The following is a 22,951-nucleotide window of genomic DNA, read 5'->3' as shown; positions in this document are numbered from 1 at the left end:
TGCTGAGAATGACAGCCTCAACACTGCATTTAATCTATTGTTAGATTCAATTGGCTTCTCTCAAAATGTAAAAGAGCCCACCCACCGCTTTAATCATACTCTGGATCTTGTCCTGACATATGGCATAGAAACTGAAGACTTAACAGTATTCCCTGAAAGCCCCCTCCTGTCTGATCATTTCTTAGTAACATTTACATTTACTTTAATGGATTACAAAGCAGTGGGGAATAAGTTTTATTACAGTAGAAGTCTTTCTGAAAGTGCTGTAACTAAGTTTAAGGATCTAATTCCTTCATTGTTATGCTCTTCAGTGCCAACACAGTGCAGAGCAGCTACCTAAACTCTGCTCCCAGTGAGGTCGATTATCTTGTCAATAGTTTTACATCCTGAGCTGAGTATCATCTGCATAACAATGAAAATTGATGCAATGCTTTCTAATAATACTGCCTAAGGGAAGCATGTATAATGTAAATAGAATTGGTCCTAGCACAGAACCCTGTGGAACTCCATAATTAACCTTAGTGTCTGAAGAAGACTCCCCATTTACATGAACAAATTGGAGTCTGTTAGATAAATGGAATTCAAACCACTGCAGCGCAGTACCTTTAATACCTATAGTATGCTCTAATCTCTGTAATAAAATGTTATGATCAACAGTATCAAAGCTGCACTGAGGTCCAACAGGACAAGCACAGATGAGTCCACTGTCAGAGGCTGTAAGAAGATCATTTGTAACCTTCACTAATGCTGTTTCTGTACTGTGATGAATTCTGAAACCTGACTGAAACTCTTCAAATAAACCGTTCCTCTGCAGATGATCAGTTAGCTGTTTTACAACTACTCTTTCAAGGATCTTTGAGAGAAAAGGAAGGTTGGAGATTGGCCTATAATTAGCTAAGACAGCTGGGTCAAGTGATGTTTTTTTAAGTTGTAGTTTAATTATAGCCACCTTGAAGGCCTGTGGTACATAGCCAAATAAAAAAGACAGATTGATCATTTTTAAGATAGAAGCAATAATAACTGGAAAGACTTCTTTGAACAGTCTAGTAGGAATGGGATCTAATAAACATGTTGCTGGTTTGGAGGAAGTAACTATTGAAGTTAACTCTGAAAGATCAACTGGAGTGAAAGAGTCTAAACAAATACCAGCAGTGCTGGAAGTAGGGATGGCACGATACCACTTTTTTATGTCCGATACCGATATTTTACATTTGGATATCGCTGATACCGATACAAATCCGATCTTTTTTGTATTATTATTTTTAAAAACTGTTTTTCAATGCCTGGATCAATTTTAGGTAAGTCAACAGTCTCCCACACAACAAAATCAAAATCTTTTAGTTGTCCCACATACAAGACTAAGGACCAGGGGGGCAGAGCTTTTCAGGCAGTGGCACCAAAGCTCTGGAACCGTTTACCACTCCAGCTCCTTTTGGTTGACTCTGTGGCATCTTTTAAAAAACAGCTGAAAACTTTTCTGTTTAACCAGACTTTCTGTTGACTTTATTGTTGTTCTTTTTCTTTTAATATGGTAATGTTACATTTTAACATGGTGTTTTATCTGTTTTGTTTTGGTTTTTTTGGACATTGTGTTTTAATTATTGTACAGCACTTTGTGACTTTTTGTCTGTATAAAGCACTATATAAATAAACTTTACTTACCTAGAACAATCGCTCTATCACCTGAATCCTGTTGGTGGTGATGCATTGGCTTATGGTATATTGCAAATTTCATTAGGGCTGCAACTATTGATTATTTTAGCAATCGAGTATTCTATTGATTATTCCATCGATTACCCGAGTAACTGGATAAGAAGTACTTTTTTCGTATTAACAGTTCATCTGCATATTTTAACTTCCGTACTGCATTTTTTCCCTGTGTGAAACAAATAGGGTGGATGAAGCAGCTACAAAAATGTCTTTTCTTCACTTACTGATCAGTTGATTGATGAAGGACCTCCAGCTGTTTCCCAGTAAAGGTTTAATTGAGGTTACAGAGGGAAAAGCTTCATTTGGACGCTAGAAAAACATTTAGTCCACTCCATCTGAGCTCACCGGCTCCGCCTCTTTGCTTGTGCATACTGACTGCATGTAAATTAGCTGACTGCTGCTGTTGCATCATCAGTGTTTGTTGAAAAACTGGGGGCTGCATGAGCTTTTGTAATGCTTTATATTCACAAGCATTCTCCTAAATACGTTTCTACTGCAGGTCTATATTTAGTCACTAATCAGGGATTAAAGTATCAAAAATATTTTGACGGGGAAAGGGTCCTTCAGGTACCGGAAGATCGCTAGTGCTAATAGCTGCGCTTGCTAGCAGTATGTCCGGGAGCTGACGTAGAGAAAAAATAACAGCTGAAATTCTCAGCACAGCGAGCACAACACACAAACACGCAGAGAGCGGTGGAGGCGGAAAAACATGTCAGCGATGATCCACTCAGTGTTAGGGGCTCGACACACGGGGAGCGACGTCGCTCGCTCTCCATTCATTTCCTATGGAGCTTGTGAGATGAGGCGACAATCGCTTGCCCTCCTCCAGCTAAGCGACCGGCGACATTCGTGCATGTGAAATTTCGAGCTCGTACACGTAGACGTGCACACGCGACCAGGCGACGCGACACAAGAAAGTTGGAAAATGTTCTACTTTTGTCGCTGTCGCGTGGCACTAAACCAATCAGCAAGAGTTTCATTGACTGACCAATGAGCGGAGAGTATGCTACACGCTGCAGTCTGCAACCACTTTCAGCACGAAGGAAAGCATCGTTTTAGCTGTGTTTGACTTTCCTATATTATATGACACTTCACGCAGTGATTATCGAGTTACACATAAAAGGCAGCCGTATGGGAACGTGTTGGTGCAAGACTAACGTTAAACAGACGGATAGAGAGGACTTTTGTGCTAATATAGGATGAACGCGAGGTTGTCTTTTTCTTTTGTAGCGGAGCCTTAACAGCAAGATTTCTGTCAGTTCCAATAAAATCTTCAGACTCCTCATCTTTATTGCCGTGTCTGACACGGACTGCTTTGAAAATGTCTAAATCCCTCCAGTTTCATAACCAATCACATTTCTTGGAGACGAGTGACGTAAGAGCGCGATTCGCAATGCTGCCGTCGCTATCGCGTCCCGTGTGTTCGGTTTCACCCCAGTGGCGATGCGACCCATTAGTCGCTGTCGTTTGTCGCTCACTCTCCATTCATTTCCTATGGAGCTTGTGCGATGAGGCGACAATCGCTTGCCCTCCTCCAGCTAAGCGACCGGCGACATTCGTGCATGTGAAATTTCGAGCTCGTACACGTAGATGTGCACACGCGACCAGGCGACGCGACACAAGAAAGTTGGAAAATGTTCTACTTCTGTCGGTGTCGCGTGGCACTAAACCAATCAGCGGGAGTTTCATTGACTGACCAATGAGCGGAGAGTACGCTACACGCTGCAGTCTGCAACCACTTTCAGCATGAAGGAAAGCATCGATTTATCTATGTTTGACTTTCCTATATTATATGACACTTCTCGCAGTGATTATCGAGTTACACATAAAAGGCAGCCGTATGAGAACGTGTTGGTGTAACACTAACGTTAAACAGACGGATAGAGAGGACTTTTGTGCTAATATAGGATGAACCCAAGGTTGTCTTTTTCTTTTGTAGAGGAGACTTAACAGCAAGATTTCTGTCAGTTCCAGTAAAATCTTCTGACTCATCTTTATTGCCGTGTCTGACACGGACTGCTTTGAAAATGTCTAAATCCCTCCAGTTTCATAACCAATCACATTTCTTGGAGACAAGTGACGTAAGAGCGCGATTCGCAAAGCTGCTGTCGCTATCGCGTCCCGTGTGTTCGGTTTCACCCCAGTGGCGATGTGGCCCATTCGTCGCTGTCGTTTGTCGCTCCCCGTGTGTCGAGCCCATTAAAGGGAATCCGTCGCAGCGACGGAGAACTTCATAGAATCTGAGGGTTTTTTCTAACTCCTGATCCACTCCAATCCAGTAGGTGGCGGTATTGCAGCTCTAAGCTGGTTTGTTCAACCACAGACCCACAAGAAGAAGAAGACGACCGAAAACTGTAATGCAGCTAATGTGGGTCGGATCGGATTCCTTTTTTTATTTCTTTCCCATATCCGATCCAGTAATTTAGGCCAGTATCGGATCCGATACCGATACTGAATATCGGATCGGCGCATAGTTACAAGTGAAGGAGACAGTCAGCCAGGTTCATACTCACACAGTTTTAGCGTTATGACCAACATTTATGCTGAGTTATGAATTAAACCTTTGCTGGCTCGTCTTTTTTTTTTTTTTTTTTTTTTTTTTTTTTTTAATTTAGCCTGTCATGTCTGGCATCTTTCACAATCGGAATGATGATCCGAATGCACTGATGTACCAAACATATTTGCTTTGACAAGAACAGCTCTATATGTTTCCTATAGGCTCTTCTTGTTAATGTTTGCAATTTTATTTTTATTTATTTATCTTTTTATTTAGTTATTCATGCCAAGTCTGACAGGCAACAAGGAAGGGGCAAGAACAAGAGGTGGGGGGAGAAAAAGGGGGGGGGAGAAAAGGAAGAAAGGAGATAGAAAAAAAATAAAAAAATGAAAAAAAATAAAAGGGGTTGATATACTCACACACACACACACACATCCATACACACACCCATATGCACCTACATATACACACACACACAAACACACACAAGTTTATTGTTTGTAGTAATGTGTGTGTATGCGCCTTTCTCATGCAATGTATTCGATAATGAGGGCGAGAAACTGCAACCATGCCCCCCGCGATCCAGAGGCAGATAGGGAAGGACCCAGGGGACCCAGGCCATCCACAGCACAGGAGCTCAGAAGACTTGGGGCCACACATCCCGATGGCAACCGCGTACACTCCCCAGAAGAGGAAGGAGGGAGGCTACAGACGGAACCCCCACAATCCAGGGGCTAGAGTCCAGAGAGCCAGAGACGACGGGCAGCCCACCCCCCCCGGCAGGCCGGCACCCCCAGCACGAGCCAGGCATGCGGCCCCCGAGGCCCCAAGCGCCCGAGAGCAGCCCGACACCCGGCAGAGCCCCCCCACGCGCCAAAGAGGCCCAAGCCACCCCCAGGTCACGGCCGCCAAGGGAGCAGGCCAAAAACCATGCCGAGACATCCGGCCACACATCCCGGGACCCACGGGCACCCACACCCCAGGGGCGGCAGTGACGACCAGTGGGGAGCAGCGTGGAGCGGTAGGGAGGGGTAACTCCCACCCTCCGTGTCCCACCGGTGCCAAGGCTTGGCAAGCCACCAACCCAGGCCCAGCTGTCCACACACACACACTCTCACAAGCACGCACGTACACACACACACACACGTACCAGTCATTCCCTCATGTACACACACGCACATACACATGCACGCACATTCGCATGCACCAGTCACACACTCATGCATACGCACATGTAACATACATGGACACCTAATGTGGGAGAGCGGGTACCAGCACCAAGCCAGCGGCAACCCAGGGAAGCAGCCAACCCAGCCCCGAACAATGAGCCAGTCCCCATCCCAGGCGGGGTGCATGGCTCGTCTTTTCAACGTGATGACAGACGCTGTCTTATGAAGATTAACGCAAAAGCGGTAGTTACACAATCACAGCCAGTTAATCCTATGTTTTCCCAGCACTCTGCTCAATAACACAACAAACACATTCATCCATCTTTATTTGTAAATAGAACCTGATATCATGATATTTGGTCATAACGTGTGTGCCTCAAACAATGCAAACAACAATGCAAAGATGCTTCAGATCATTGAGGTGTGTGAGCGCGTGTGTGCAGGTGTGCAATTGAAAGCATTGCACTTTTCCAGGAGAGGGCGCTATAATTGAAGCTTCGAGTAATGAACCTATTTTCGAAACAATTGGCTCAAGTGGTTCAGTGCTTCACAAAAGCTTCATTTTCTCATCAGTAGCGCCTTCCCCTGCACCCCCATCTCTCCCCTCGTTCTCCTGCTCCGGCGCTGCACCTCATTTACATAAAACCGCGAAGTGCAGAGTTCAAACTACAAACCAGCTTTTACTGAAAACCTGTTCTCAACAAGACCCCAATAGGTAAACATGAATGTAATGACAATAACTTTACTTAATTTTTAACCCTAAATTTAGTTATTAAATTACTATTTAGACAAAATAAGGTTTACAGTAAAATATATACTTTATATATAAACTAACTTAACTTCTACAACACGGTTTACCTCCGATGTCAGGGATCAGGGCCTCCTGCTTTCCACTTTTCATTTGGCCATTTTTGGGGGTCAGGCTGGTTGTGTCACTGGAAAAAGTGCTGTCTGCGGATCACTGATCAATGAGTCATTGGCAACACAAATGGGTTAGCCACAGGTCTTGGCCTGCAGCAGCTGTTGCGGTGCATTGCGGGATTTGTAGTATAAGTGGTGGGAGCGCTGTTTACCGTTGACCATTAATTATTATAGCTATATGAAATCATCTCGCGGGCCGTTTGAAATTACGTCGCCCTTTAGTCTGACACATGTGCATTAAAATCATCAGGAACGTCACAGAGCAAGAGAGCCGAGGGACGTTTTCCCATTAACTTCACCACAACGGCCAGAGCCTGCTGCTGGCTTTTACCAAGAATGCAGTGTTTAATTTTTCAGACCTACAGTAGAACCTACTTTAATACCATCTAAGGGAGGCTATTTTCACACAGTAGTTTAAGCTGGTCTAGCTCACGGGAGATCAGAATGGCCTGGGTGTGTGGCAGAATAAACCTGGCATTCCCTGTTTAAAAGATGTTCTAAAGCAGGTTCCAAATTCTGTTATTTCAGAGGGGACGTGAATGCAGCTTAGAGTCACGTTGGGCCCGTCTTGCTGTTACCATGGACACGGAGCAGCAACAGCGCTTCCGAGTCAGCGAGGGGTCACGAATACAATCTGGGGTTGAGACGGGGTGAGTAAAAAGCTTGTTTCTTTACGTCCTGCTGGCTTTAACTGAAGACTTAGTGTTAGTTAGTTAGAGTGTTAGAGTTAGTTAGAGTTAGTTAGGGGTGGGTGAGGGGTTACACAACCCAAGCCACTTTATTTATATAGCACGTTAAAAACAGCGAGTGCTGAGCAAAGTGCTTAACATTAAAGCACAATAAAATCTGAAAGTATTAAAAGACATTAAACATAATTAGAATTGATAAGTCAATAAAATTCAACTCTCAGACAGCTGCCCATGTGGGTTTTAAGAGGTGACACAGATCTAGACTGACCAAGAGTAAGATCCTAATGAGAAAAAGCGTAAAATATAAACTGAACTTTAGAGAATAAACGACTGTGTTTTGCACTAAAACAAAAATATAATGTAGGTATTGACATTGTATTGATTTTATTGGTTCTGTAATATCTGTTTTAAATTTTAAAAAGACATAAAAAAGGCTTTTAGTTATTCTGAGGAAAAGTGAATGAAAGCACAAGGATAACCCAGGCAAGATAAAAACCATTCAAAATATCATTTTTGATATGTGAACCTTGATTACTGATTACAAGGATTAACTGTTAGGACTCACCATAAACTTCAATCTGAACAATTATTGTTTGTTGTGTCGATAGTTTTCTTACATTTACGAAGGTGAATTTTTCCAGTTCAGTGTGCGCTAGTTTTTTGTTTGTTTGTTTTTTATGAATTTCTAGAGCAGAAATTCAAGTTTGTGTTTGCCTTTGTTGCCAGTTTTTAACTGAAGGCATTTCAGTCTCTCTTTTTTTTCAGTGCACAAGAAAATACTTTCAGCAGACAAGATGTAATAATTTTAATTTGTAAATTTTTCTACATTTTCTGCAGAGACTGTTTGATGTGTGTGCGTGTTTGTGATTTTGTGTAACCTTCAGGTGCACATAAATGCATCTGTCCTTTATCCAGGAGGATCGCCACAGGAGCAGAGCACTGATGCAGTCGGAGGACGTTTCAGCTCCTGAGGAGCTTCTGTAAGCTTCACACAAACTCTCGCGCGCACACACACACACACACACATATACTGGAAGGAAATACAAAGAAATAGAGTAAAAATTTTGTCCTTTTCAACTCCACAAAAAGTCACTTAATAGACTCTGAGCACGATCACTTAAAACAGGGCATTTCAGAGCACCCAAAAAAAATCAATAACAGGTGCAGAGCAGATACCTGATGTAATCACCAAAGAACACCAAAAATATAACACAAAAATGCATTACAGGTGCTGAAAAGAAGACTAATAATAGACTAATGCTGCAGAAAATTATTATTTTTGTCAGGTCATTAGTAAAGATATTTATTATATTTAACACAGACCATAAAATAAAGAATTTGTGAAAATCTGGCCCTTTAGCTTTGCCCCGGGGGTCAGAGCCAAAACCCAAGTTCTCACCACAGCTATCGCTCACATGGACTTCAGGTCAGTATGAAGCAGAAGCTGGTGGTTGTTGGAGCTGGAAACCTTGCTGGGGACGAGAACATCTGGGATCTATCTGGCTTTATGTTTCCAATAATTGGCTTCACTAAACTCAACAACTGCAGTCACGCCGAGCAGTTATTACAGTTAACCTGGGTTTCTGCTGGGACTCTGCTCACCTGCAGTAGTTCAGTGACCAACAGCACACCAACAGGTGGACACATGTGTTGATGGGTATGAGATTGTAGTAAGTCTTCACCTGCTCTCCTTCTTCAGCCCGAAGTCCTACAGGAGTAACTCTCCAGAAGAGATTCGGCTGTTAGCCATGGCCGACAGCTTCCAGCGTCAGTATTCGCACCTGTGTCCTGACCGCACACCGCTGCTGCTCTGCCCCGTCAACGAATGTGGAGTAAAGGTAGGTCCGTCTTAGACATCTCTAGTTAAACCTTTTTGTCTCTGAAGAAAAGATGCCGTCTGCTAATAGGCTAAATACTCTGTTTCTCTGACTGTCCTGCCTCATATTCAGAAGTTCGTGTCCACGTCTCTTCGGCCCACCTCGACGGTCCACTGTGAGCTGTTCAGCTGGCAGGGCTGCGCCTCTTTTGTGGCCGACTCCCTGTCGCTGGTCCCTTTGGATCCGCCTGTGCACCTGGTCAGAACAGGAACAGTAGAAAAGATTTTATTTTTACTTCACTGGCAGTTTGAGAGCCATAGGAACAAACTTTTTTTGTGTGCTCAGTGGTTGAGAGGTAAAGGACAGGATTTCTTTTATCCTGCTGTTTCTGTCTTGTGAGACTCCAAACAATTATTATGACTATGATGATATTTTAACGAAGACGATTTGGCAGACAGATTTCTGCAGCACCCACAGTGATACGGAGTCTTTAAGTAAGGAGAGAGCTCAGCGTGAAGGCAAAGCTGACATTTTAAAGGTTGATCTATTCTCAGCAGCCAGTTTCACCTGTTCAGCCCATTATTAATGCAAATCTCTAATCAGCCAAACACATGGCAGGAAGTCTCAAGCGCTTGAAAAAAGGCGACTGGGCCTCTGTGAAGACGTTTCACCTCCAGCCTAGAGGTGGAGAGTCCCAGCTGTTTAAACCCTAGTGGGGGGCGTAGCCTTTAGAAGTCACTGACCCGCGATTAATCATCTGCGTCATGAGCCAAGGTGTGAAAAAGGTGTTGGTCAGTACCACCAGGAGTTTTGTGTGAAATCGCTGTGTGACCTTGCCCTGTTCTATCATGTGACCTATTGAGGTCACCTGAAGGAAGGTGTGGGTGGAGATTGAGGCACCAGGGAAGAGATCTCAGGACTGCGTTATAGGTGGCTGACAGCTGTTGGCATAATCCACCTCCTCTGTTCAGTGATGGTCGTTCACAGTGGACAAACCATCTGTCTTCACGGTCCAAAATGTGAACGTTGGCATCCTCGAAAAGTGACCTTTAACCTTTAAGTGCAGATGTACAGCTGAGTCCTGTCCTGAGGTCCGAGCACTGGACCACATTGCTGATCTTGTGTTTGGGGGTTTGTCCTTGGGATGAACCAGTTTTTGCCTTAGGGTGTGACTTGGTTTGAAGTATACTGAGATGTCATGCTTGGAGAAAATTCTCCTGAGTTTCTCTGACAAGCTGCCACATAAGGGATGACAATGTTCTTCCTCTTGTCATTCTTATTCTCCATAGATTGTGTTTGGCCTTCATTCCTGTGCATCTTGGCTGATCTGATGAAAGCCCAGTTGGGGTAACCACATGTTTTGAGGGCTTTCTTAATATATGTGTGTTCCTTTTGTTTCCCTTCAGCCTCAGAGGGAACACTTTCTGCCCGGTGTCGTAGGGTCCTGATCACCCCAAGTTTGTGTTCCAGAGGGTGGTGGGAGTCAAAGAGTAGGTGCTGGTCCGTGTGGGCTTCCAGTAAACTTTGGTTTTGACCCAAGTGTCATCCACATATCTGTACCAGTGGGTAGGTGTTATCCCTTTGAAGGAGCAAAAAAAACCAGGACCTCTTTAATTATTTTGAAGATGATTCAAAAAAAGTCTGCACAGAAATATTTCCTTGCACTTTGGGAGGAACATCCAATGAAGGAAACTAGCAGGACTATAGGAACCACTTCCGCTTTAACCTGAAAGCCATTGCTCCTCCACATTGAAAGGAACCAGCTGAGGAGCTTCACCTGACCAGGACACCTCTTAGATGAGGGGTTTCTTGCATGTCCAACTAACTGGGGACCCCATGAGTGACTCAGGACACACAAATTTTAGACAGGAGATTTTCCACAGTTGTGCTTCTCACATGTAGCACAAAGCCAGAAATGGCCGTTAGAGAGCATGCAGGTTCAAGTGATTTCTGCATTAGCTTCACTTGTCAGACCTCGAAGCTGTGTCTGTCTTTTATATACAGTCATTGTCATGAACATGTTTTAGCTTTTCAAGAAGGTGGATAATAAAAATTCTTTGTAAGAACAAGATCCCACGCCCATAAGGCTGTAGCACGCAATCAAATTCACATCCATAAATACACACATACACTCTCTCAGTGAAGATGTCTCTCGGTGTCTCCTGTTGCAGCCAAAACACCTGTTCTCTCCCACCGCGGTGCTGCAGAGTCAGAGAGCCACGTGTTTTGAGTATGCCACTCTGCTGTGCAGCCTGCTGCTTGGCGAAAACTACGACGCCTACTGCGTCAGCGGCTACGCCGTTAAAGAGATGTGTGTGCTGGATCAGAGCCTGCAGGAGTGCCCCCTGCTGGACACTGAGGTCAAGGTAATGGCATGCATAATTGTATGTACACGTGGTCCACCATCACACAGATTGTTGTCTCACATGTGTAGCTGCTTGGTTGTGTGTGTTCGTGTGCAGGCAGTGACCCCGGAGCAGAAGCAGCGGGATAATAAATACTCAGCAAAGCTTCAGCTGGAGCAGAAGAGCCATTTTCTGGCCCAGCGAGAGAAGAAGAAACAGGAAGCTGAAGCGGCGCTGCTTGAGAAACAAAAACTACAGGAGGTAAAGGGATCTTTTCACTATAGCTGCAGTTTAATTACATTAGATTATACGCTACAACCAAGGAGCTCATGCATACTGGAATATGTACTTTATAAACCAGCAGTCACATTAACAGGATCTGCAGTATTTACCCTGCAGCACCCAGATCAGTTCATCCTCTCTGCACGTCCTTGTCTGTTTATCAGCCTGCTTACTGTTGAATCTAAAACTATTTGCATTTAGTATTTAAAGTTATCTGGAACCTAATTTCTAATGCTTTTTACTGTCACAACTTTATGTCCATTTACTGTACAGTGTCCTCAAAAGATGAACATGTTTAATGAGCACACTGTTTGTTTGGTCACAGCGGATTCAACATAGAGCTCATCTGCTGTACTGACATATGCAGTTTAGTTTTAGCAGGATGGCCATTGCCGTGTACATGTAGATGAGACTGTGTTCATTTATCAGCGAATGTGAACTAGCTTCATAAACGCGCTGCACCAATAAACTGTGAGAATTTTCCCACCTGAACTGGAGCGCAGCCTTCCTCTCACACAGGATGTCGTATTATTTGTCAGATTATTGTGTTAAAAATGCTCTAAAAGGCCCAACAGCACAAACACGATGCAGAGGTCCAGTTCAGTTGCTCTAATTAGGCCTCAGTCACACAGGCCTAGAGCCTGGTCAGCGACCCCCTGGTGACCTCCAGTCACCGTTTGCTGGAGGTTGTTTACAGTTGGTAACAAGAAATTGGTCACAAAACAACCGTAACTACTTTTTTGCTGCACCAAAAACCGTTTGCATACACAGACTTGCCTTCAGACTGTTTGGAAACTGCCTGCAGAGCTGCAGGGACACTGTGAAAGGTGTGATGTAAACAGGAAACAGGTCATTCAGAGTAAAGTGTTGGTTGCAGTGGGAAGGCACATCTTTTACTTTGAAGGTGTTCTCCATTTCCAGTTTGCAGTCTGTGTCTTTCACGCAAACTACAGGTAACTGCGGCAGTCTGCAAGCAGCCAACGCATCACGTGAAACTCTCTTTGCAACATATTTCCCTTCATGACAGCGAGCACTCGCCAACCAGGCAGGGAGTTTAATTTGATCCAACTTTTAAAATCGAAACTGGTTCCTAATACAAAGGTCCCGTCTGAAGGTTTGAGATGATGAGCTTAAGTAGCTTCTGCAGGTGCAACAGTAACAACAAACATCACAGTTCATTCATCTGACTCCTCCAAAAATGCACAATAGTATCAGGACAAAAATTTGAGTAATAGCAATAAGCTGTATATAATATGACTAAAAGTAACGTAGAAATGTTTAAATGTTACTGTGTTTGAAGTCGTCCCAGTTATGTTTTTTTTTATGCTTTGATCATCCATTGTGTCGGTTTTATTCGTCTTCATTTCCTGTGCTTTTGTATTTTGTTGAGTTTTTTATGAAGTACTTTGTGAAGCTGGTTTGAAGTGTATACAAATTCATTTATTAGCATGGATTTACTGACTGAAGTTCAGTAGAAATGGTGCACGTTGTTCAGTAAGTCCTCACCACATTAACGAGAGAGGTTCCTTAAAGCAGCGATGAACTCGTCTTCATTCCTTTAACAACCAGGAGAAAAATCAGCAACTCGCCGACCCGCTGCGAGGTCTGCGGGTGCACTGCTGGGTGCTGGTGCTGTCAGGGAGTCGGAGCATCCAGGAGAACTTCTTCATCGACCCTCTGACTGGGATCAGCTACCCTACCAACAGTGACAAATTCCTGGGCATCGAGAGCGTGTGGAACAACCTCAACTACTACGTCAACATGCAGGACTGCAGCAACGGCTGTGCCGTGAGTCCGCACAGAGTCCGAGTCAGTGCAGACGAAACAGAGCAGGTTTGATTAAATATGTTCCTTGTGTAGGATTTGATGTTTGACCTGGACGACTTGAAGACGTGGGAACCACTCCTGTTTGGAGCGCCCAGCAAAAAGCAGCTGATTCAAAAAGTCCTGAAGAGAAAAGACCTGAAACTGATGGGCAAAAAGAGCAACCTGGTGGAGGTACCTGATGTATGTCTGTTTTACTGTGTGTACATTATGATCATGAAGTTCCACAGCTTAGCCTGCAAAAAGCATAAACCTTTCTTCAACAGTGCCAGATCACTCCCAGCACACTTTATTTTTCTTTATTTTTCTTACATCCAGCTGGTTTAGTGGCATAAATTAGTCCCACAGGGTTAACAGTGATACACAGGAACGTACTGAGGCATGAGGAGCCTTTATAACTGCACCTTTTTATATGTTTTTTATTCCACAAAGCAGCAAAATACGACCTGAGCCACCAAAAACACCAAGCAAGAATACATAAATGAGAGTTAAAAACTGGGGCAGATTCGAATGCTAACATCTTTGTGATGGTAATATTCTGACAGTTGGTGCACCAGAAGAATACCAAAAAATTTATTCAACATCATGTAAAATACATTTTCCATAATTAAAATACAGTATACAGACTATATTAGATTAATCTGATCTAGATTAGATACATTCTGTTTCAGCTGCTTTGGTGGTCATGAATTTAACAGCGGGTGCACTAGAAAGGACACAATGAGACAGCCTCCAAAACAGGAATGATTTTACAGGTCAGAAAAGATGACTCCTCATCGTTTCTGTGTTTTTGTTCATGTTTTCTTCCCTAGTTCTGCATTTGGCTAGGGTCAGTGTCACTGCTGGCAGCATGAGGTCATACCTGGACCCTACAGAGGCTGCACAGGTAGTCCAACTCCTCCAGGATGGCACATCAATACGTGCCATTGGCAGAAGGTTTGCTGTGTCTCCCAGCACAGTCTCAGAGCATGGAGGAGATTCCAGGAGACAGGCAGGAACTGTAGGAGAGCTGGACAGGAGAAGGTCCTTAACACATCAGCACCACCACCTGTGCCCTGTGCTTTTCACAGATGGAAGCAGGTTCACCCTGAGCACATGTGACAGAGGTGAAATGGTCTGGAGAAGCTGTGGAGAACGTTATGCTGCCTGTAACATCATTCAGCATGACCGCTTTGGTGGTGGGTCAGTGATGGTCTGGGGAGGCACATCCATGGAGGGACACAGAGACCTCTACAGGCTCAGCAGCAGCACCCTGACTGCCATCAGGTATCAGGATGAAGTCCTTGGACCTGTCAGACCCTACGCTGGTGCAGTGGTTCCTCCTGGTGCACAACAATGCCCAGCCTCATGTGGTGAGAGTATGCAGGTGGTTCCTGGATGAACGAACTGATACCATTGAGTGGCCCCTGACGTCACCTGACCTAAATCCAATAGAAACTCTGGGACATTATGTTTTAGTCCAGGTTGGACCTCAGACTGTCCAGGAGCTCAGTGATGCCCTGCTCCAGATCCTCAAGGAGATCCTCCAGGACACCATCCATCATTTCATTAGGAGCCCTGAGTATCACTTTGAGTTGCTACAATGAAATGGACTAACCTCTGCATCGTTTTTTCACTTTGATTTCACCCTTTTTTTTGTTGTTGTTATTCGTCACCTCTAAAGGAAAGCAGGGTTATGAACTAAAGTCAGGGTTTTGGAGAATTGTTCCACCACAAAGAGATTGATCTAGGCCATACTTCGAATAAAAATTTAAATGTGAGCTACAGCTAAATAAAACACATTTTACTGTGAATACAGTAACTATAAACTGAACTTTCTTTGTCTCAAAGGAGGACGAGCCCAACGTTTTTGAGATGCCGAGATCCTGGGTCAGATACATCGCTATCTCACATGAAGGTAGATGGTATCTGGTAGTACTCTGTGCTGACTTCTACTCTTTCTTAAGCTATTTGTGTTGTCATTCCATCTAAAAGAAAAAAGACTCAAATCCAAACAGAGGTCACATGATGCTCTAAAACCTCTAAAACTGCTTTTTCATTATTCAGCCATGGAGAACCGTTTTCCAGGAGGAGAGAAAGTGATCCGCTACAAACAAGCCCAGCTGGAGAGGTTTGCACCGCGCAGAAGGTCGCACGGCCTCGTCACACGACTGACCAAATACAAAGACCGGGACTGTGAGTGCCACATGTTTCTGTCATCGTGTAGAAGTAGAGCTGGGTCTGCTTTCCCAAAGTATGATTCATCATCAAAATCACAACGATGCTCATGATTAGACCAGTGCAGCTCATCACCTCCAGCAGCAGTCAGTCTTATTGACTAACAGCACCTTCCTGACTTCCTGAATGTTTAGAATTGATTGTAATTATATATGTATTTATTTTTGTCCTTTTGAATTTGTGATAAGTAACCTGTGTGTGTGTGTGTGTGTGTGTGTGTGTGTGTGTGTGTGTGTGTGTGTGTGTGTGTGTGTGTGTGTGTGTGTGTGTGTGTGTGTTGAAGGCACTGAGGTCACTGTGGTGAAGGAGTGGTATCAAGACAGGAGCGACTTCCTGTTGGAGAAAGAGGTCAACAATATCGACCGTGTGACCACAGAAATCTTCAGCTATGGAAGCAAATATCACCTCCAGCGTGAGTCTGCTTCCTGCAGCCGTCCTCACCACCAGAGACCTCCAGTGTGTGAATCTGATGCATCAAGCTAGAAATATGAAACATTTAAAGGGCAGTTCACCCCAAAACAAAATCCTTTTCCTCTGATTGGTGTGCTGTTTGTCCATCTAGACTGTTTTTGGTGTGAGTTTTTCAGTTTTGGAGATCAGTAGTTCAGATTTCTGCCTTCTGCGTATGTCTAGAAATCATTACTTTAAAAAAAATCCACAAATCTTGTTGAAAGCCGCTTCATTCAGGAACTACTTTCTTACCGTCGTCTTCACCTGCCAACCGAAGGAAGCCAACAGTCCAGCTGAGCTCAGGGTGAACATCAGGAACATCGCACTGCCGCTGCAGGACGTTTACTTTTCTGATGTTTTTACTGTGCCAGTCGCTCATTTCAGAGCGTTCATCTCTGTATGATGAAGGGAACACTGTCAGCCTTCAGAAAAATAAGTTGTAGTGCACTCATCAGACAGACACTGCCCTTCCCTATTAAGAGTATAAGGAAAGATCAATATGCTTTGATGCTTTTATAAAGTGTTTTAGGTGCATAATCGATACAAATGAGTGATTTTAGCTCATTGGTAGATGCTTGCTAGGTAGCATGATGACAAAGCTGTGACTGAGTGCCGAGTTTGGTTGCTGAACTCCTGATTGTGTAGGTGGAGTCTGCAGGCAGACTAAGATTTCATGGATTATATATGAAGATTCAAAGTGAGGATTGCTCAGGATACGCTCATTGGCCAACGACTTCTGATTGACAAGCTGTTAGCCAATGAGCGTCCAGTATCACAGTCATATCCTTCCCCTTGCTCATCACATCCAGTTTCAAAATGCCAAGATGTCAACAGCAAATAAGCTCATCTCAAGGCTTCAGGACTCATGACTCAGTTTTTGCAGTCAGCCTGCTCAGGAATGCAAAATTCAATTCAATTTTATTTATATAGCACCAAATCACAACATTCAGTCGCCTCAAGGCGCTTTGTATTGTGGGTAAAGACCCTACAATAATACAGAGAAAACCCAACAGTCAAAACGACCCCCTATGAGCAGCACTTGGTGACAGTGGGAAGGAAAAACTCCCTTTAACAGGAAGAAACCTCCAGCAGAACCAGGCTCAGGGAGGGGGGGTCATCTGCTGATGGGGGAGAGACAGAGATTAATAATAACTAATGATTAAATGCAGAGTGGAGTATAAACATAGTAAAAAGAGGTGAATGAAAAGAAACAGTGCATCATGGGAACCCCCCAGCAGCCTAGGCCTATAGCAGCATAACTAAGGGAGGGTTCAGGGTCACCTGATCCAGCCCTAACTGTAAATATAATAGGTTCATTTACAGTAAATGCTTCCATCAGGGACTCTGCAGCAGGTATGAAAACAATGATCAGGTAACTTATTCTTGATGTCAGAGAAATTCACTCTGTGCTGAATGAGTAAGCTGAGAGTCGGTATGTTTGCTGTGCTCAGTTTTCAGGGTCAAACACCTCACTGTGGACACTGAGGTAGAGATGCACTTCAGCAGTGCTCATGCTGACGGTGTGGTACAGAGGGTGCTGTCAAAGACTGAAATGATGGAGCTCTTCGAAGGGCGGAGGGACTTCCTCTGCTACCGACACGTCTGCTTCAGAGAACATATTCAGGAGTTTTATGAGAGACCTGAGGAACTGCACATCCTGGTAAATAGACGGAAACAAAATGTGCAAATAGATCGCATCATAAGTCCATTACCAATCAGCACTCAACCAGATGAAGATCATTTTTGGCTCTTATCACAGCCTCGGTGGCGCCATCTGTTCCACAAACACATGTTTACTGAAAAATAACAGCGCTTTGACACACACACACCATCCCCACCCAAAAAAAATAAGAATCACGAATCCAAAACCACTCGGTGGTGCTCTTGTTAGTTTTGGTAGTCATTCACTTCACCCTCTTAGTTTAACCGCATCGTTAACACCTAATCTGGCCTGAACAGTCGTGGTGAGATTCTGGACTGACATTAATCTTACTGACCACAAGTGCTTTAGACTAAAGCAGAGTGTGGAAAGACATGCAGGCACAGGAGAACGTGCAACCTCAACACAGAGTTGAGGCCAAAATTGAAGTTTCGGCCACAACCATAAATGCTGCATTTGGAGAGGCGTGACTGAGGCCTCCTGTGAAACACAGAGGTGTATCCCTCAAAGAACCAAGTACATTTCTTAACAAGACATGGACTTCTAACCTTTTACATATATATATATATATATATATATATATATATATATATATATATATATATATAATGCATTTTAAATTTCGTTGTGCAACTTCTGTGTACAATGACAATAAAGATTCTGATTCTGATTCTGATAATATACTGCAGGTAAAACATGTGCTTAGTTTGTGGAAAGCAGATTACAAGAATTACGAGACTAAGAACACAGACAGATACAAGAACTTGGCTGATGCAGAGCAGACATCTGAACCTGAAGCTGTAAAAGCAACAAAGACTTTTTTTAAACCATACTTTACACGTGCAGGGATGGAGCAGTCGAGACCAGCTTTGTGATTTCACAGAAAATCACCAAAACACTAAGTAAGAAAAAAGAAGCACTGCCGAATGAGCCTCTCTCCAGGGGAATCGAAACAATACGGTTTGAGAAGCTGGAGCTTCAGCTGACAGACAAAACTTTTACTTTTTTCTCCTCGACCCTGGACGAGAGCTGCGATGTCCACAACAGAGCTTTTGAAGCGGAGGCATAAAAAAGTGAAATGAAGCCACTGTGTTCTACGTCAGGAGGTGTTGTTGATGTAATTAAGAGTTGATTTCAACAGCGCAGGAGTGCTGAATCACAGTTTGCTGCATCTTTGATTCACAGGTGGCAGAGCACCTCAGGTGTTTATGCCCAAAACAAACCAGATTTCTCTCAGTGAACAAGAAAAAACTGAAAAACTGCAGGTCATTAAACTACAAGCACAAGAACTTTGTATAAAGTCTCTGAGACATTGTTCACAGATGTTTTTAGGAATGTTGATGAAGTAGTGAAATGTTGGTGTTTTCACTCCGCCCATTTTCATTCCCCAATTGTAACATCTCCTCTTACCAGGAAGTGGCAGGATGCTTATGTGGATGTTGTTTGTTTGTTTGTTTGTTTTTTAGAAAGTGGTTGAGCGTTTCCATAGAAACAGCTCCAAACCAGCCAGTGATGATGTGGCCGAGCGAGTGTTCCTGGAGCCGGAGAGACTCATCGAGGTGACCTATCACTTAACGAAGGACCAATCAGTCCCTTCAAAGATTAGTTTCATCAAGCCACTGGAGTCAGAAAAAGGGAAGGCCCAGGAATTCTCACTTGACATGATCTCCACCTTCCAGGTACACGTGGCTAACATGGAAATACAGATTTCACAGTTAATACTTGAAAGCTTCTGCTCTGCCTCTGGCTTCATGCACTCCAATGATTCTTAAGGTGGATCTATTTGAGAAACCGTTTACGGCCGCGACTCTGCGAGAGATGATGTTGGGCCTGATGGAGGCTGAGGAGGAGGTGTCTTATCAGATCGCGCTGTCAGTGGGCGAGGTAACCACACCCCCGGGGTCCTGGATTAAAAGAATAACCATCATATAGCTTTCTTGTACTCATAAGTTCAGTTAAAGATGAACGACACTGTCACTGCTGATGTGCGAGCAGGTGAAAAAAATTGTGACCTGCAAAGAGAAGAGTGGCATGAAGGTTTGGAGCCGAGCACAAGCTGACCCGGTGCCCTGCTGTGACCAGGAGACGGTGAGGCGAGCCTTTTTTTAGTACCGCTTACTTTTCTGCCCTTTTGTTGCACCCGTTCCAACTTTTTTAAAACACGTTGCTGCCATCAAATTCAGAAATATTTTTCATGAAATATTAAAATGTCCATGTATTCTGTTTTTATTTACATTTCACACAGAGTCCCACTTTTTCAGCTCAAATAAGATCCTTTTGAATGTAAACTGTGGGATGTTGCTAATGTTCCTCGACAAGCCTGAATTAAAATGCCTTAAAACTTTAAATTAAAGGTAAAGATGTGGTATCAGTGCAGACTTTTTTAGCTTTAATTCAGGGGGTTTAATAAATGTATTGCATCAACCGTTTAGGAATTATGGTCATTTTTATACATTTTTTGAGGCTTAAACGTAATTGGACAGTTGACTGAGAGGGAGTTTCATGGCCAGGCCTATTCCCTCATTATTCCACAGCAGGGAAAAGATGCATCTTTAGGTTGAAAAGCTATATTAGATCTATAACAGATGGGGCAAAATCAACAGTATGGTTTATTTTTAAAGAGAAGGAATGCACAGCATTATTTCCATCGTTAAGAAAAACAAGTCAAGAAGACTTTGGCGGAGCTGCCGTATCACCGCCACCGTCTACAATCAGAGTTTACAGCGAGGTGCAGACCATGAGTCACATTCAGGAGCAGGACGGTCAGATCAGACTAACAGACCCTCACAGGCCTGAAAAAGTTCTTTGGACCGATGGAAACAAGATGAACTTTTACCAGAATGATGGGAAGTGAAAAAGAGAGAAACAGCAGTGATGTGAAGCAAAAAAACCTTCAATCTGGCTTTTAATTTGCAGAGATGTTCTAGTCTGAAGCTAAAGCTGCTGTTTAAGTTTTAATTAATTTTTAATTAGGTTGCTTTTATCTCGGCTATTGGTCTCTCTTTTCTTTTTTATATGCTTCTTGGATTAATCCTGGTTTTGACTCTTTTGTTTTTTGTGGGTTTTTTTGTTTGTTTGTTTTTTCAAAAAAAGGAGGAAATTGATGACATTTTGCCGCAGCAGGAGCATCTCTCTGAGGAGGAGACCGACAGTCAGGACGAGCAGGATACAGACCTGCATCTGGACTTCAGCAAAAATGAAGAGAAGGCCAAATTAATTCCACTGCATGAAGGTGGAGTCACACGTAGAGCCGGCACACATAAACAGATTGGCGTCACCAGATCAAACGTGTGGTGACACAGCTCAACCCAAAAATTATTTCCTGCTTAACCAACCTCCCATCTTACAGCAGAGAACAAAGTGTTTTGACCCAACAGCTACTCTGTGTGTGTGTGTGTGTGTGTGTGTGTGTGTGTGTGTGTGTGTGTGTGTGTGTGTGTGTGTGTGTGTGTGTGTGTGTGTGTGTGTGTGTGTGTGTGTGTGTGTGTGTGCGTTTGTTTTCTAGGCACATCCCAAAGATCTGAGGAGAAATAATACGAGGAGGCGGAGCTCTGCTGCACAGCTGAGACACCTGTCACCTTTTTATTGTAACAGTAAACAGCAACATTGGCGTTTGTTAGTAACACAACTAAAAATGTGTTGTTTTTTTTTCTTCATTTTTTATTTTTCATTAAATGTTAAATGCAGAATTTCAGACAGTATGTGAGACTTTGTGCAGCCGGTCACTCAGAGCAGGACGGTCCTCTCTACACCACGGCCTCATTTATGGCTGCTGCTGAAAAATAAATACAAATGAGAAGCTATGAGTCCTGCAATTTCATGAATTACTTGAACTAAATATGCTCAGGAAAGAGAAGCCAGACAGAACACGTGTGTGAATGAGAGGAAGATAGGTGGAGAGGTGAACATGCATGGAGGTAGTGAGGGTAGAGGTTAAATGCCTGGGGTCAACCGTCCAAAGCAACAGACGAGAGAGGTGAAGCAGAGAGTGCAGGCAGGGTGGAGACGAGTGTCAGGTGATCTGTGACAGGAGGAGAGCAGAGGTTCAAATACATTTACAACACTGAGATTTTCTTTCACAGTTTTGGACACAATGAACCAAACTGTTCTTTTTTACTTTCTTATAGTGAAGTCACAGACCTCCACAATAACTTCCAACAACAGTGTTAATATAAAGTGGTACAGTCGGCTTTAGCAGCCGGTTAAATCACAGCAGACTGACATACAGACTGATGGGGGACTGAAGGAGTCCCACCTCCAACCCCCCCCCGGTTGGAGGAGGGACTCCTTCAGTTGGAGGAGTTCCTGGTTTGAAGAATCAGAGAAGCAGCAGTGAACCATCAGAGTGTCATCATGAACACACTCTGATCTGTGAGTATGTTCATTTTTTCTTTGTGTTATGAATCTGAACTTTAAATTTTACAGTGTAATTATTAAGATTTTGGTTCTTTCTGTAGACTCTGATTATGATTGTATTTGTTTTTAAACTACACTTTTTTTGCAGTGTTGTTCACAGCTGTGTTCTTGATTTTACTTTGAGGTAGTATTTCACATTAAGCAGAGGTTAGTGGTGTCAGACCGAATTCAAGAACATCTGTCTGACCATCTTCATCGGCTCTTGCGTGCAGCGTTCTCCTCCCTGTATTCCCACCACCTTTGTCTTTATTAGCAGCCATTTCTACAGTTCTGCATAATGAAGATTAAGAAGGAAAAGAAAAGGTGAGATGACAGGTGTTAGAGGGCCAAGTGTAAATACATATCATCATTTAGCTTAATGGCTTTAAATAGTTCTCCTGTCTCCCTCCTCTCACCCCCAACCCGCCTGAGCCTGCTGGAGGTTTCTTCCTGCTGTCACCAGGTGTTTGCTCACAGGGGGTCGTTAGATTGTTGGGTTTTCTCTGTATTATTGTGGAGTCTTTACCTTACAATATAAAGCGTCTTGAGGTGACAGTTGTTGTGATTTGGTGCTATATAAATAAAATTGAATTGAAAATAAATGATCGCCCCCTGCTGGTACTGCAACTTAAACGTGTGTCTATTTTGCAAGAAAGACAGGGAAAGCATGACCAGCAGGTCTGTTAGAGCTTTGGATTATATGTGATTTAAGCTGCTGTGACTGTGCAAAGAGAGCTTTGAGCAGGTATGCGTGCATGGGTGGATGTGGTAAACACAAGGCAGGATGTGTCGGAGGGCTTCTGGTGATGTGTGTGAGGTGATGGTGTCAGTTACATGAGGCTGATTTCTGTCTCAGATGGTTATTGCCTCACAAAGTTTTGCAGTCATGCTTTCATGTGTGCTATATAAACAAACTGATTTTCAGCACTGCATCAATGCAGTTTTTAAGCTAATGGAATATATATATATATATAT

At 43.5% G+C, this 22,951-nt stretch overlaps 1 protein-coding gene across 6 annotated transcripts; it reads left to right on the top strand.

Moving 5' to 3' along the window:
• Nucleotides 1-6,833: 6,833 nt before the first annotated feature.
• Nucleotides 6,834-21,813, top strand: ccdc135 (coiled-coil domain containing 135). Of its 6 annotated transcripts, none has more exons than XM_030734232.1 (17): nt 6,834-6,947; nt 7,902-7,966; nt 8,686-8,824; nt 8,936-9,061; nt 10,975-11,169; nt 11,266-11,409; nt 13,000-13,218; nt 13,291-13,437; nt 15,085-15,151; nt 15,301-15,429; nt 15,755-15,883; nt 17,373-17,581; nt 19,048-19,260; nt 19,355-19,465; nt 19,577-19,669; nt 20,675-20,813; nt 21,087-21,813. In XM_030734232.1, exons 2-17 carry the CDS (start codon nt 7,929-7,931, stop codon nt 21,113-21,115), a joined length of 2,127 nt encoding a protein of 708 aa, XP_030590092.1. In that variant the 5' UTR covers nt 6,834-6,947; nt 7,902-7,928; the 3' UTR covers nt 21,116-21,813. The 6 variants fall into 6 exon arrangements, with proteins under 6 accessions (XP_030590092.1, XP_030590090.1, XP_030590093.1 ...); XM_030734230.1 differs by having other exon boundaries at nt 6,869-6,947; nt 7,871-7,966; nt 8,939-9,061; XM_030734229.1 differs by having other exon boundaries at nt 6,872-6,947; nt 7,871-7,966.
• The last annotated feature ends 1,138 nt before the right edge of the window (nt 21,814-22,951 follow it).

Source organism: Archocentrus centrarchus, chromosome 7, assembly GCF_007364275.1.
Source record: "Archocentrus centrarchus isolate MPI-CPG fArcCen1 chromosome 7, fArcCen1, whole genome shotgun sequence".
In the NCBI taxonomy this organism is placed as follows: Eukaryota; Metazoa; Chordata; class Actinopteri; order Cichliformes; family Cichlidae; genus Archocentrus; species Archocentrus centrarchus.
Note: the sequence above shows the minus strand (reverse complement) of the source record. Positions and strands in the feature narration are given on the sequence as shown.

Excerpts from the sequence above, each read along its gene's own strand:
- ccdc135 (XM_030734229.1), top strand. The coding sequence starts at position 7,881 with ATGCATCTGTCCTTTATCCAGGAGGATCGCCACAGGAGCAGAGCACTG. Across the intron at positions 9,062-10,974 it reads TGGATCCGCCTGTGCACCTG|CCAAAACACCTGTTCTCTCC; the intron begins GTCAGAACAGGA and ends CTCCTGTTGCAG. Across the intron at positions 15,430-15,754 it reads CAAATACAAAGACCGGGACT|GCACTGAGGTCACTGTGGTG; the intron begins GTGAGTGCCACA and ends TGTGTGTTGAAG.